General features: G+C 43.8%; 1 protein-coding gene across 1 annotated transcript in view; it reads right to left on the bottom strand.

Moving 5' to 3' along the window:
* Nucleotides 1-5,381: 5,381 nt before the first annotated feature.
* The window catches only part of TAFA3 (TAFA chemokine like family member 3), a 10,135-nt gene continuing 2,241 nt past the window's right edge, over nt 5,382-13,275 (bottom strand). Inside the window, exons 2-6 of the mRNA XM_069090350.1 lie at nt 13,133-13,219; nt 12,699-12,814; nt 11,729-11,878; nt 9,898-10,022; nt 5,382-8,023 (exon numbers count right to left, since the gene is read on the bottom strand). Coding sequence (XP_068946451.1) covers nt 8,012-8,023; nt 9,898-10,022; nt 11,729-11,878; nt 12,699-12,813 — 402 coding nt within the window. The 5' untranslated portion in view covers nt 12,814; nt 13,133-13,219 and the 3' untranslated portion in view covers nt 5,382-8,011. The remainder of the gene's footprint in view (nt 8,024-9,897; nt 10,023-11,728; nt 11,879-12,698; nt 12,815-13,132; nt 13,220-13,275) is intronic.

A 13,275-nucleotide genomic window follows, 5' to 3' on the forward strand; every position in this document is an offset into this window, starting at 1 on the left:
TTTTCTTGACTCCAGACCACTGTGCCACCTAGATGCCTAAAAAGACAAAATAAATAAAGTAAAATTTTTTTAAAAAATGATAGCATCCATAGGTATCTGGGATATGTGTGTTATTGTCCCATTTATCTCTATGTCCATTGTTGTAGTCATTATGAAGATTGTCGCCTTAGTTCTGCTTACTTCACTTTTCATCAGTTCATATAAGTCTTCCCATATAATTATGTCTATTCACCATAGTCATCATTTCTTATGGTTCTGTAATTATTCATTATATTCATGTACCCCAATTAGTTTACCCATTCCCCATCAGTAGATACCTGCTTTGTTTCTAACTATTTTGCTACTACAACAGCACTGCTCTAAATATTTGGGTATATATAAGAACTTCCTTCTTCCCCGGACCCCCTTCCTCCATCATTTGATACCTAGCAGTGGCATCTCTGGGTTAAAGGGTATAGACATTTTAGTAACTTTCTTAGAATAATTGAGAATTGCTTTCCAAAATGACTCTTCCTATTCACAGTTCCACCAGCAGTTTTCTATGCCTGTCTTTCTCCAACCATTTCAACTTTGACTATTCCCATCTCTAGCCATTATTGTCAATTTCCTGGGTTTAAGACGAAAACTCAAAAATTTTTCAATTTTCATTTCTCTTAAAGCGATTTGGATCAGTTTTTCACTTGGTTGTTAATAGTTTGCAATTCATCTTTGGAAAACTGTTCATTTACATCTTGTGACCACTTATCCACTGGGATATGGCTTGTGGTCTTGTATATTGGTATTAATTCCCTATATATCCTGGATATTAGACCCTTAAGAAAAATAGTTGATACAAAGTTTTTCCCAGTCAACAACTTTCTTATTCTAGATGCTGTGATTGGTACAAAAGCTTTTCAATTTCATGGAACTGAAATTTTTCATCACCTAGAGGTGGACGGCTAAGAATTCTTCCCTTACTAAACAGGAATTAGAGAACATTATAAAATGTAAAATGGATAATTTTGACTACATGAAATTGAAAAGTTTCTGTACAAACAAAGCCAATGTAACCAAGATTAAGAGGGAGGTGGGAAATTGGGAAAGAATCTTTACAACCTATGTCTCTGACAAAGGACTCATTTCTAAAATATACAGAGAATTGAGTCAAATCTATAAGAATACAAGTCAATCCCCAATTGATAAATGGTCAAAGGATATGAACAGGCAGTTTTCAGAGAAAGAAATTAAAGCTATCTATAAGCACATGAAGAAATGCTCTAATTCACTATTGATTAGAGAAATGCAAATCAAAACAACTCTGAGGTACCACATCTCACCAGTCAGATTGGCTAAGATGACAAAACAGGAAAACAACAAATGCTGGAGGGGATGTGGGCAAACTGGAACACTAATGCATTGTTGGTGGAGTTGTGAACTGATCCAGCCTTTCTGGAGAGCAATCTGGAATTATGCCCAAAGGGGTATAAATACTTTCATACCCTTTGATCCAGTAATACCACTCCTAGGGTTATATCCCAAAGAGACCATAGAAATGGGAGAAAGACCCATATGTACAAAAATGTTTATAGCAGCTCTTTTTGTTGTGGCAAAGAATTGGAAATTAAGGGGGTGCCCATCAATTGGGGAATGGCTGAACAAGTTGTGGTATATGCATGTTATGGAATACTATTGTGCTATAAAAAACGAGGAGCAGGCAGTCTTCATATTTACCTGGAGAGGCTTAAAAGAACTGATGCTGAGTGAGAAGAGTAGAACCAGGAGAAATTTGTACACAATTACAGACATAACATATGTGTGATGACCAACTTTTATAGACTGGACTCTTCTCAGCAATGCAGGGATATAAGTCAATCCCAAAAGATGCATGATGGAGAGAAAAATGTGCATCCAGAGAAAGAACTAGAAAGAACTAAGTTTATATCCAGGTGGAAGCAAAATACCTGACCTTTTTCGTTCTCTTATTTGGTTTTATGTCCTCTTTACCATTTTTCATTCCAGCTGGTACAATCGTCCTTATAACTTGACCAATGTATAATGTGAAAGTATTTACAGATCTTATACTTGACTATAAGCCGCCATGGGGGGGAGGGGAGGGAGGGGGACAAAATGTGAAAATTAAGGAATTGTGGAATTGAATCCTGTAAACTAAAAGGAAACAAACAAATTAATAAATTAAAAAAAAAAAGTCACAGTTGTGAAAGGTATCCAATCTGGATTCCTTCTAACTTTTTATGGTATGGGCATTAATATTCAGTCACATAACCATTTTGAGTTTATTGTGGTATATGGTATAAGATATTTGTCTAAACCTAATTTCTGCCAAACTGCTTTCAAGTTTTCCCATTAATTCTTGTCAAATAGGGCCTTCTTACCCAAGTAATATATGTTCTCAGATATGAGCAACAGATTATTTAGTTCACTTGTTTTGGATTCTCTTTTATCTAATTGGTTCCACTAATCTTTTTTTCTATTCTACCAAATAGTTTGATGATTACTGATCTACAGTATACTATGAGATCTGGAAGCCATTTCTACATTTTTCATTATTTTCCTTTAGATTCTAGATTTCTTCAAAATCAATTATGAAAGTTCATTATAATCCGAAAGAAAACAGCAGCCAGCCGCTCCTTCACACAGGGAAAGGAAGACCAGCCCTGCTCTCTGCAGTAGGGGTTCCATCATCCCTTGACACTGGTCCCCAAGAACTGGGAATGAAACTGTGTAGTCCTTGTGTAAAGAGAGATATACAAGCGCACACATACAAAGGGGCAACTGTATACACAGAAACACAACCAGGTGCATGTGAGCACACACATGCATAGAAAATCACAGATTCACACATGTGCACCTCCAGCTATTTAAAAAAAAAAAGATCTTAAATAGAAATGTATAATACAAGATGAATTCTCTTCATCTGCAGTGTGACTGCTTCTTTCTTATAGAATTAGCACTGTCTCGATGTCTCTCTCCCCCTGAGTCTCTCTCTGTTTCTTGTGGTTGTTAAACATCATTAGGGGCATTTTAAAGAATCAATGGGAATGGAGTTAGTGTGGGACCAGTCTCAATAAATCTGGAAAGATGCAGCAGAATGGTCCAGGAAATAAATTCAAATTCATCATTTAACCATATTGATTACTGCGAAGTCCTCGTTTGCTAAGATTTAATGAGGAGGCTTTGAAGGAAGTATCGTCATCTCAAGGCTCCTCAATCAGAGAAGGCCAGTCTTTAAATAAACCACTCAAAAGGCTCCTCCCACTCTGTCCTGTACCTCCTCCCCCTTCTCCCCACCCCTGCCCATGAAGGACTATAGCTCAATAGTTTCATACAGAGAATTAAAGTATTCCTCAGTGCTCTGAACACCTGACAAATTCTTCTAGATGATCCCTCCTCCCTCTCTCTCCCTAACTGTATCAGTTCATCTCCCTCCATCTCCTAATTGTTTCTCCTTTCTCTTCCTTTGTCCCCTGAGCTCAGTGGGCTGGGTGACTCAAGGAGAAAGTATATTCATATTTGCCTGGAGCCTGCTTTCTCCCAGGCGCTGGGTGTGTGTCCACAGACAGGACTCAGAGTACAGCTGGAGCTGTCAATGCCCCCAACCCTGGGAATTATATGGGGCCACTAATTAGCATGTAACTCACAAACCTTAATTAAGCTGCCAGGCAGTAAATATGAATCACCCACATGGTCCCCAGAGGATAGAACCTTCCTTTGGCCTGAAGGCTCCCTGCACAGCTGGCAGGGAACCTAAGAGCCCTCTCTCACAGCTGGGGAGGGCCTCAGGAATCCCCCCCCACCCCAGAGAAACACATTAAAATTCCTAAGATGTCATCAAAGCTGATTAAAAAATATATATCACAACTGCTTTAAGAAGGAGAAAGAAAGGGACCCTTTCATTAGTGATGCCAAATTATTTGTATGGTATTCTCACTGATGAAGGAAAAAAGCATAAAGAATGGAGTAGAGGAGTCTAAAAAGGAGAAAGAAAACAAACCAGGGGATGCAATTAGCAAATTTCAGCAAATAGAAAGGAGTGTGTTTAATAAATGCTGATGGGATTTTGAAAGAGGAGGGTGAGGTAGGATGGGAATCAGATGGATCAATTGCTTGAGCCCAGTTGGAGTAGCTAAGGCTTTGTCCCAGGCAATGTCTTATATTTGTATTATTCCTCATGGTGCTCTGACAGCCCTGCCCCACCCCATAAAGGGGTTGGGAGAAAGGTAAGACCCAAGAGAGGGCAAGGGAGGTGTCATTTCAACTAGCAGAGGTTGAGGAAGAAAGGGGATGGGACAGATTGTCTCCTCCTGGCATCTTTGCTCTGTGTCTCTTGGTCACCTTACTCTCCCATCACTACCATATTGCCCTCAGATTAATAAAAATCCCATTTAGACTTCTGGAAAACAGAGGGGGCAATTGAGATTAGTCAGAGAAAATTGCCTGTGCTATATTTCCCACTGACTACTAGGTTCAGGTATGATTTTATGATTGAGTAATGACTTCTAGGGTACCATCCTCATTCTCTGTCTCATTCCATAGCTTATGACCCACTAGTCCATAGAGAGAGTGGGTTTGGAGTTGCTGGATCAGAGATTATTCAGGAAGAGTCTTCCTTGGGCTAAATGTTTGGAGATAATAAGCAAAATTTGTTAGGCGCCAGGACTCTCTCTTTACTCCTAGTCTCAGCCCTAAGAAGTAAGGATCCTTTTGCTCCATCACCTGGGAGTTCTAAAGCAGTATCTCCTGGCCAACTCTGTGATTGTTTCCTTGTTCACATTCTAAATTATTCAGTCAATTTCTCAGAAAGAGTTATTTAAAAAAAAAAACAACAACAAAACATGTCTGCCACTTAGGTTCCTGATACTGTAAGGGACAAGATGAAAAGGACTTTGTCTTTTTTTTTTTTTTAAGCAATCGGGGTTAAGTAACTTGCTCAAGGTTACACGGCCAGTTATTTCTGGGTGGGGTGCTGAGTATCTGAGCCCGGATTTGATCCAGGTCAATCCCAACACTGGAGCCGGTGCTCTTACTCGCTGAGCCACCTGGCCGATCCTAAGCAATTGGGGTTAAGTAACTTGCTCAAGGTTACACAGCCAGGTGTTTCTGGGTGGGTGCTAAGTGTCTGAGCCCGGGATTTGATCTCCAGGTCTTTTCAACACTGGAGCCGATGCTCTTACTCGCGGTGCTACCTGGCCGCCCCTAAGGACTTTGTCTTGATGCCAAAGGTCTCCCAAGATCATCTAAACCATTTCCTTGCTTCAAGGGAGAATAGGGCAGCTCCCAGGTCCTGCAAGAAAAGATGGCAAATCTCTCACCTATTCCTCCCCCTACACCCTCTTCTTGACCCCGGAATTTGCAGAGATTAAAATGAATTTAATATTTCAGAATCTGGTATTTACAATCAAATGAGAAGCCAAGATTAAATACTTAGTTACAAAAATATGAAGATAACAAACCATGGAACAGGTTGGAGTGGAGGAGAGGGTTGAAGATGTTGTAGTTGGATCATTTCAGTCAGGTCTGACTCTTCATGACCCCATTTGGTGTTTTCTTGACAAAGCTATTGGAGTGGTTTGCCATTTCCTTCTCCAGCTCATTTTATGGGTGAGGAAACTGAGGTAAGCAGGGTTAAGTGACTTGCCCAGGTCATACAGGTAGGAAGTATCTAAAGAGTGGATTTGAACTCAGGTCTTCCTGATTCCAGGCCCTGTACTCTATCCACTGCACCACTTGGCAGTAACAACACCAGATAGGAGAGAGCAGTATTGAGAGAAGATAGAGAGGATCAGAAGAGATAGGACCAGGCGCTGGGGTGGGGTTGGGGAAGCCCAGGCATTCCCTTACCTGCCTGGAGAGTCCCCTCTTATTGGATTCCCTATAACTGGAGGTCTTCAACTTGAGACTAGATGACCATTTATTGGGGATGTGAAGAGGGAATTTCTATCCAGGTATGACTTGGTCAAGAGGACCTCTGAGATTTATTCTGTAATTCCTTGAAGGCCTGTCAGCCTAGTCTGGGTCAACATTCAGTCTTACAGTTCCTTCTACTCCAACAATACTTTCCTCCCAAACCTGAATCACCGCCATTTTTATATCCATGATCCACTTGGGGTGATCATGGCCCAGAAGTCTTGAATAAGTTTGTTTTTTCTTCCACTATTCAATCACCACTTTCTCCTTCAAGACCCCCAGTCTCCCCAAACTTGATCCCACCCACGGAAGACCATATCCCTTCCTTGGACTTTCTTGATTCTGGCTCTAAGACTTATGTTATAGAGGAAAAAGGAGCTGACTGGATTGTAGGAGACCTGGATTCTAGCCTGGCTCTGCTGCTAACTACATATTGAAGCTAGGGTGATTTATTTCATTTATCTGGCCCTGAATTCCTTATCTCTTTGCAAAACAAGGAGAACATTATCTCTAAGGCTCCTTTTTACTCTGAACACTGGGGGTCTACAAGATCTATACCAGCTTGGCTATGGTCAACAGGAGAAAGAAACCTTTCACTTCTATCTTCCTAAGGATCAGGGGTAGGTGGACATAACACAACAGCATTCACCCAAAATGCATCTGGATATCTGGACATAGATGATCTTTGAAGGTCACCTAGATGCTTTGGACTTTTCAGGGATTGGGGCTGAGAGCTGCTCAGTATTCTGAGACTGTGCAATTAGATTTTGAGAGGGCATCCAGCCCTCGGTGGGAGATTCCTGGATACGGAGGACAACAGAAATAGAATTTGACATAACTCCACTCTGATCTCCCCACTCCTTATCTCCTCACTTCCCTGAGTCAGGCCGCAGACTTAGGAAAAGACCTACTATGAAGAGCAACCCTTATTTAAACACCTCATTCCTCCATATCATTCCAGTTAGAACCCCAAACTCATAGGATGGAAAGAAGATAATGGCTTTAGAGCCAGGGAAAAACTAGCTGTGTGGCCTTGGGCAAGTCAATTCTGACCTCACTGTCTTCATCGGTTAAAAAAAATTGAGTAGAGGGGCTGGATTATGAGCAAGCAATACCTTTACCTTTATGTAGTACTTTACAAACTACAAAGCACTTTCATATCCATTATCTCAAAGAACCTCACAGAATCACAAAAATAAAGAATTCTTTGAAGGGACCCTAGAGATATCCAGTTTAACAGATGAGAAAACTTTGGGTCACAGAGGTTAAGTGACTTGCCCAAGGCCACACAGCTAGTAAATGGTGGAGCCAAGACTCTAATCCAGGTCTTGTCTCCAAGCCCAGTGTTCTTTTGTTATATAACTCTGCTACCTCATTCACTCTACTCACAGATGTTCATTTAAGGTTCCTATTCTCTTTTAAGGAGACTCTTATAAGGTCCCACTCCAAAATTCTATGGAAACAACTGCTCAACAGGGTACCCCACTGCACAAACTGTACTGGGATGTTGTCCTGTATTCTCCCATATGCCTCTCATTCATCCGAAAGGGATGCCAGCTTGTGGTCAGAATGTTTCCTTCAGAATGTCAGCAGCTTCATGAAGACATTCGATTCAATTGGGAACAGTGGATGTGATTCCCCTAGCTTGCTACCATAAGCCCAGGGAGAGGGGAAGGCCTGAAAGACAGAGAATCAAATTTCCTGACCTCCGCTATCCCCTAATTGCTTCAACAATGATAAATAGTTCTACCACTCACTTATCTCTGACAGTTTGTTGTGTGTGTCTGGCCTCCCCAAGCTAGACTGTATGCTCCCACAGGACAGGAATTATGTCCTATATATGCCTTCACTTAGCACAGAGCTCTCCACAGAGGATATTCTGGCAAGCCTTGTCTCTTGATTAATGGAAATGCCCCTGGGAAAGGGGACATTGCAATGATGTTCAGGTCCACCAGAGGACAGTGTTTCCATTGCTTTGCAATTCTGATGAGGCAGGTCTACCAAAGGCTTCCAATTATTCCCATCTTCTAGGACCCTGGTTCCTCTCAAGCCTTCTTTGGCTCATGGTTCCATTGCTGCTCTCCAGGTCAGAATGTATCCTCAATGGCTATCGTGTGACCTAAAAAACAGGGTGAAGAGTTAGGTATGGGTACAGTCAAACCCACCCTCGCCTCCCCCCCACCCCACCGTGGTCTGCTCAGAGAGAAGCAGCTAGCCCACCCTGGCAATCACAAACTCCCCACAATGAAAGGGCCTTCCAGAGATCTTTTGACTCTTCCCCCTGATCCATAACCCTGTCCATGCTGAGCAGATAGGTCTGAGAAAAGGCAACCAGGGGCCCCCACTTTTCACTGGGGGGCAACTCCCTATGCTGCAGGCATTGTGCAGAGACAATTAAACAGCCTCTCTTTAAGGCAATGGTTAACCTGTGATCTATGGACAGATTTCAGGGTTCCAGCGGATTCTTTTTTTTTAAATATTTTGATAATTGTATTTCAATATAATTGGTTTCCTGTGTAATCCTAGGTATTTTATTTTATGCATTTAAAAACATTATCCTGAGAAGGAGTCCATAGGCTTCACCAGACAGCCAAAGTGGTTCATGGAACAAAATAAGATTAAATACCCTCTGCTTTATACAGACTTGTACAAATCCAATCCTATTAAGTAAAAGAAAATATTTCAAATGGCATGGGGTACCTCCTTTATTCTTAAAAAGATTCCAAGAAGATTCCATAGCCTCTCTCTCACTTGCAAATAATTATAATAGATGATGTATGTATATACACACACATACATACCTACACATTTATGTGTGTGGGTAGGTATGTGTATACACACACATATACACGTCCACATATATACACATCATACATACACACACATGTAGCTTTGAAGCACTTTGCCCACATTTCCGCACTTGAGCCTTACTACTTTGTGAAGGAGGCATTTTACAGGTTAAGTGATTTGCTTCTGGTCGTGTTGCTAGTAGGCATCCCAAATCCATTTGAACTCAGGTTTTCCTGACCCCATGTCCAGCACATTCCCCAGCACAACATACTGGCTCTCCCAGAGAACTGCTAAGTTCTGCTCTGTAGCTAACCAAACTCTCCAGAGCTGGTGCTCCAATGTAAGTCCCTCTTCTTTTGTTTCAGTCTCTTTGGAGATGGAGAGGAGATGACTGGCATCTTCCTTATAACAGCCCTTCAGATTCTGAAGGCTGCTTTACAAAGCCTGCCTCTGTCTGTCTTTTCACAATCATTTTTGGGTTGAGGCATCAGAGGGGGCAGGGGCGGGAAGCAGCCGAGCTCTGGCATGGATAGATGAAGCCTTACTCGCCTGTATAAATGGTGATGAGAGAATGATGCGACTGATTAAGCAGGGCACACATGGAATTGCTAATGAGTTTGATAAAATTTTAATTACCCCTTGTTCTGTGGGGCAGGCAGCAAACCATGAAAATAATCATCGTGTCAGGCTTTACCATCGCAGAGCTGTCAACCTGGAGGGAAGTGGGTAGGAGGGTATAGGGAGAGCTAAGATGGGGGGGGGGGGAAGGAGCCCTAGACCAAGAGTGGGTAGGCAGGCAGGCTGCAACCCCAGGAATTCTGGTGGAAGTAGGCTTGTCTCCACTATGATTCCATATCATTTCATCAGTTCTTGACTTATAGAATGACTTCTTTCTATTTCAGTGAGGCTTAAGGGTGGGTTTCTAAAATCCCTCTAACCCTGGGGTAGAAAGAAGATATATAAACAGGGCAGGACCCTGCCAGGGACACCCAGCACCTTAGATGTAGAGACAAGATGAAAATCTAGATCCTGATTAGTTCTTAGAATCAAATCGGACCCAAGACATCTCCATGGATTCATCCCCACGGTTTGGACACCTGCCATCAGCCTCCCTCCTCAGGGTATAACCAGGAAATTCCCTCTCCTTTCCTTTTTTGCTTGAATAAGGAGGGTCAGGGGGATGAGGGCCCCATTCCCAAGTACCTTGGTGGTTTTGACCTTGTTCCCACTGCTACAGCTCCATCCAGACAGGTCTGGGAGTACTTTACACTCCTCCTCAGGCAGACAGGGCTGCATCTGACACCACCACTTCTGTAGGACAATGGAGGCTGTAGGAGTAGAGAGTGGTGAGGGGTCAGCACTGATCTCCGTGAGCACATACATGGGTGAAGAGTAGGTCCATCCTCCTGCTGCTGGAGGGGACGATGAGAGAGGCCTTCATTCCTGCAGTGAGGGCTACTTCCTTAAGAGTAGGGTGGGGAAAAGAACCCCAAGATCAGCCCATGCCCTCTGCCAATGGCAGGAGGGCTGAGGTGAGAAGAGACACCTCTCGGACTGAAGTCTTCAAGGGCTCCTAGTAGTGGCTTGAAGCCCAGGTGATCCTTTCATTTCTGCAAGGACAACCCTGACCAACCAAGGGCAGGAAACAGGAGCAGTCTATCTCTATGGTGACACTACAGCTCAGCTACAGGTGTGAAGGCAGTCCCTCCACATAGCCCTTTCCTGTGACAGTACAACTGTGTCTCTGCTTTTGTGTGTGAGCAAATGGAGGAGGGAGGGATTGAAGGCATGCATGTGTTAATAGGGTAACGAATATACAAGAGTGTGAAAGGGAGAGGGAATGGTCAGGGAAAAAGTGCTAAATGTCTACTGTGTACCAAGCACTGCTAGGCCCTGGAGATGCTAAGACAAAAATGAAGTAGTCCCTGCCCTGAGTGTATAAGTGTGCCAGAGTAAGTGTGTGAAAAGGTGTATTTTGGAGTGTTCATGTTCTGTGTGTCTGTGGGGGGAGAGTAAGAGAAGAGAGAAAGAAATAAAGAAGAGAGAGAAGAGAGATAGAGAAAGAAGGGAGAGAGGAGAGAAAAAAGAGAAAGGGAAGAAGGAGAAAGGAGTAGGAGGGGAAGAGAGATACTCAGAAAAAAAGGGGGAGAGAGTTGTAGATGTGTATGGGTGGTGGGGGGTAAGAGAAGAGAGAAAGAAATAAAAAAGAGAGAGAAGAGAGAAAGAAGAGAAAGGGAAGAAGGAGAAAGGAGAGGGAGGGGGAGAGAGATACTGAGAAAGAAAGGGGGAGAGAGAGAGATATAGATTGTGTGGGGAGGAAGAAATAGAGAGAAAGAAGGGGGGAAAGAAGGAGAGAGAGGGAGAGATCTTAATCTATTCATATAAGGAGGTGAAGGTATGAGTTGTTCTGTTGCTTCAGTCATGTCCAACTCTTTGCAACCACATTTGGGGTTTTCTTGCTAAAGACACTACAGGGATTTGCCATTTCCTTCTCCAGCTCATTTTATCAATGAGGAAACAGGGTTAAATGGCTTGCCCAGGGTCACACAGCTACTAAGTGTCTGAGGCCAAATATCATTGCCTCCACGAGGCTGCCTAGCTGCCCTGAGGGTGTGATGGTGGTCATCCAAGAGGGTGGATCATGAGGGCATATCATGAGAGGAGAATTCAAGAAGCCAAGTGTATAGAAAGGTGAATATGGGGAGAAGTGTTCAAGAAGGTAGAAGACTTGGTGTGTGAGAAGGCAAAAATGTGAAGGGGTGAGTGTGCAAGAAAGTCTCTTCTTATCTGGAAAGCAGGAATAATAAGTCCTTTCATGTCATGGCAAGGAAAGAATGATTATTTTTGTTGTAATTTTCCTCACCATTGTCAGTTATTATCATAACACTAATCTCTCACATGGGCAGTGGAACCAGAGGAGAAAAGAGAACTTTCTCTCATTTCACAAAGCCAGAAATGACATTTGAATTCTTAGTTTCCTTCACTGGTCTCATGCAGTCTTGCCCCCTCCCCCCCCATGTGCCCAGTCGCTCACCGTCCACACAGGAGGGCTTGGCCCTAGTGGTCCCTGCCACCTGGCCGGGGAAGCAGGAACATTTGACTGTCTGGGATCGCTCCTCAATCCGGTTCCGGTTGCAGCATCGATGGGCAGCAATCACTTCACAGGTGCCAGGTTCTACATGTACTGGAAGAAGAAATTCAGAAAGGATGCTGTCCTTCCCTGCTCCTCCATCACTCCTCCTCCCACAGGGCCATGCTGGACACTCTGGACATTTAGCTCCCCACCCTCCAGGCAGAGAAGGTTTTTAAAAATTATTTCCATTAGGAGAAGTAGAAACCCTCCTGGGTATTTTCAGAACACTCCCCTGATCTTCAGGAGTACTTAGCCCAAGATTGAGACTGAGAACACACTGGCCACACCTTCGGAGGAGCCCTATCCACCCAGGCCAAAGAGAATAAGCCTCCAGCCCCTCCCCATCTTGCCTTCACAGTGTGGGGGGGATGGGGAGGACTAGGGGACTTACAAACCAGTGGGGAGGATTATCTGATTACATAGGCTTTCGCTATTCCAGAAGGAAAACCACAGAATTAGGCCAGGGGTCCAGACTTAACCCATGAATCTCCACTCTCCTGTATAAAGCCTCTTTTCTGCTTTCTCTCCAGGGTGGGGCTACTGTGTGGAGCTATTGGGTATCTGCCCTGTGCCCCTGTGGAATGACCCCCAGGTGTTGTTCTTTTAAGCATGGAGACAGAAAGCAGCACCAAGTGAAATAAGTGTAGGGAAATTCTACCCACGAAGCCTCGAATCTGTTCAGGATGGGCAATACCTAGCTCTCTAGTCTTTCTCCATTCCCCTGAGGCAGAGTCCAAGGTCATGTTCATCAAACTATGACTCCAGTCAGGCAGAGGATACCCCTCCTCATCTCAGCTCCCAACCTTTCCAAGAGTGCCATGCCTTTCAAAGGCACATTCCTCATGGCCCCTTCCCAGAAAAAATGCCAAACCTGCGTGAGTCCGAGGATGTGATGAAGCCAAGGCCAGCCGTGCCCACAGTGTGGCCAAGCAGAGCACCAAAAGACAGACTCCTGGGCTCCAGCTCCGAAAGTCCCTCTCACTCATTCTGAAGAAAAACGATGAGATATGTGGGGATGGAACAGGGGCAAAGCTGCAGACCTCCAATGCTCATCTTTCCCTTTCAATCCCAACCAGAATAGGATTCCCAAATACACCACTGAAAGAGGCCGGAAATGGAGGAAACCCTATGGGCTTGACAGAATAGGGGGATGGTACCCAAACCAGGGGAGACAAATGGGGAAAATAGCCTCTCAGAATATGGGATGGAGTTGGAGCCTACAAAAAAGTGGAGTCAGTATGCTTCCTTCCTTCTGCCAAGCTTTAGCTACCTCCCTTTAATTTGGCCCATCTCCGTCTGACTCACCTCTTACTGGGCTCCCAGCTATTGCCTGTAAATGCACTGGACTCAAAGTGACTCCACCTGGGTGAGTGGGAGAAAACATTGGGGTCTCTGGGGAGAGAAGGAGGAGGAGGAGGAGGAGGAGGAGGAGAGAGAGAGAGAGAGAG

The sequence above is a fragment of the Petaurus breviceps genome, unplaced genomic scaffold (genome assembly GCF_028583685.1).
Source record: "Petaurus breviceps papuanus isolate PSGF00001 unplaced genomic scaffold, PetGlider_PUasm1.0 186, whole genome shotgun sequence".
Classification (NCBI taxonomy): Eukaryota; Metazoa; Chordata; class Mammalia; order Diprotodontia; family Petauridae; genus Petaurus; species Petaurus breviceps.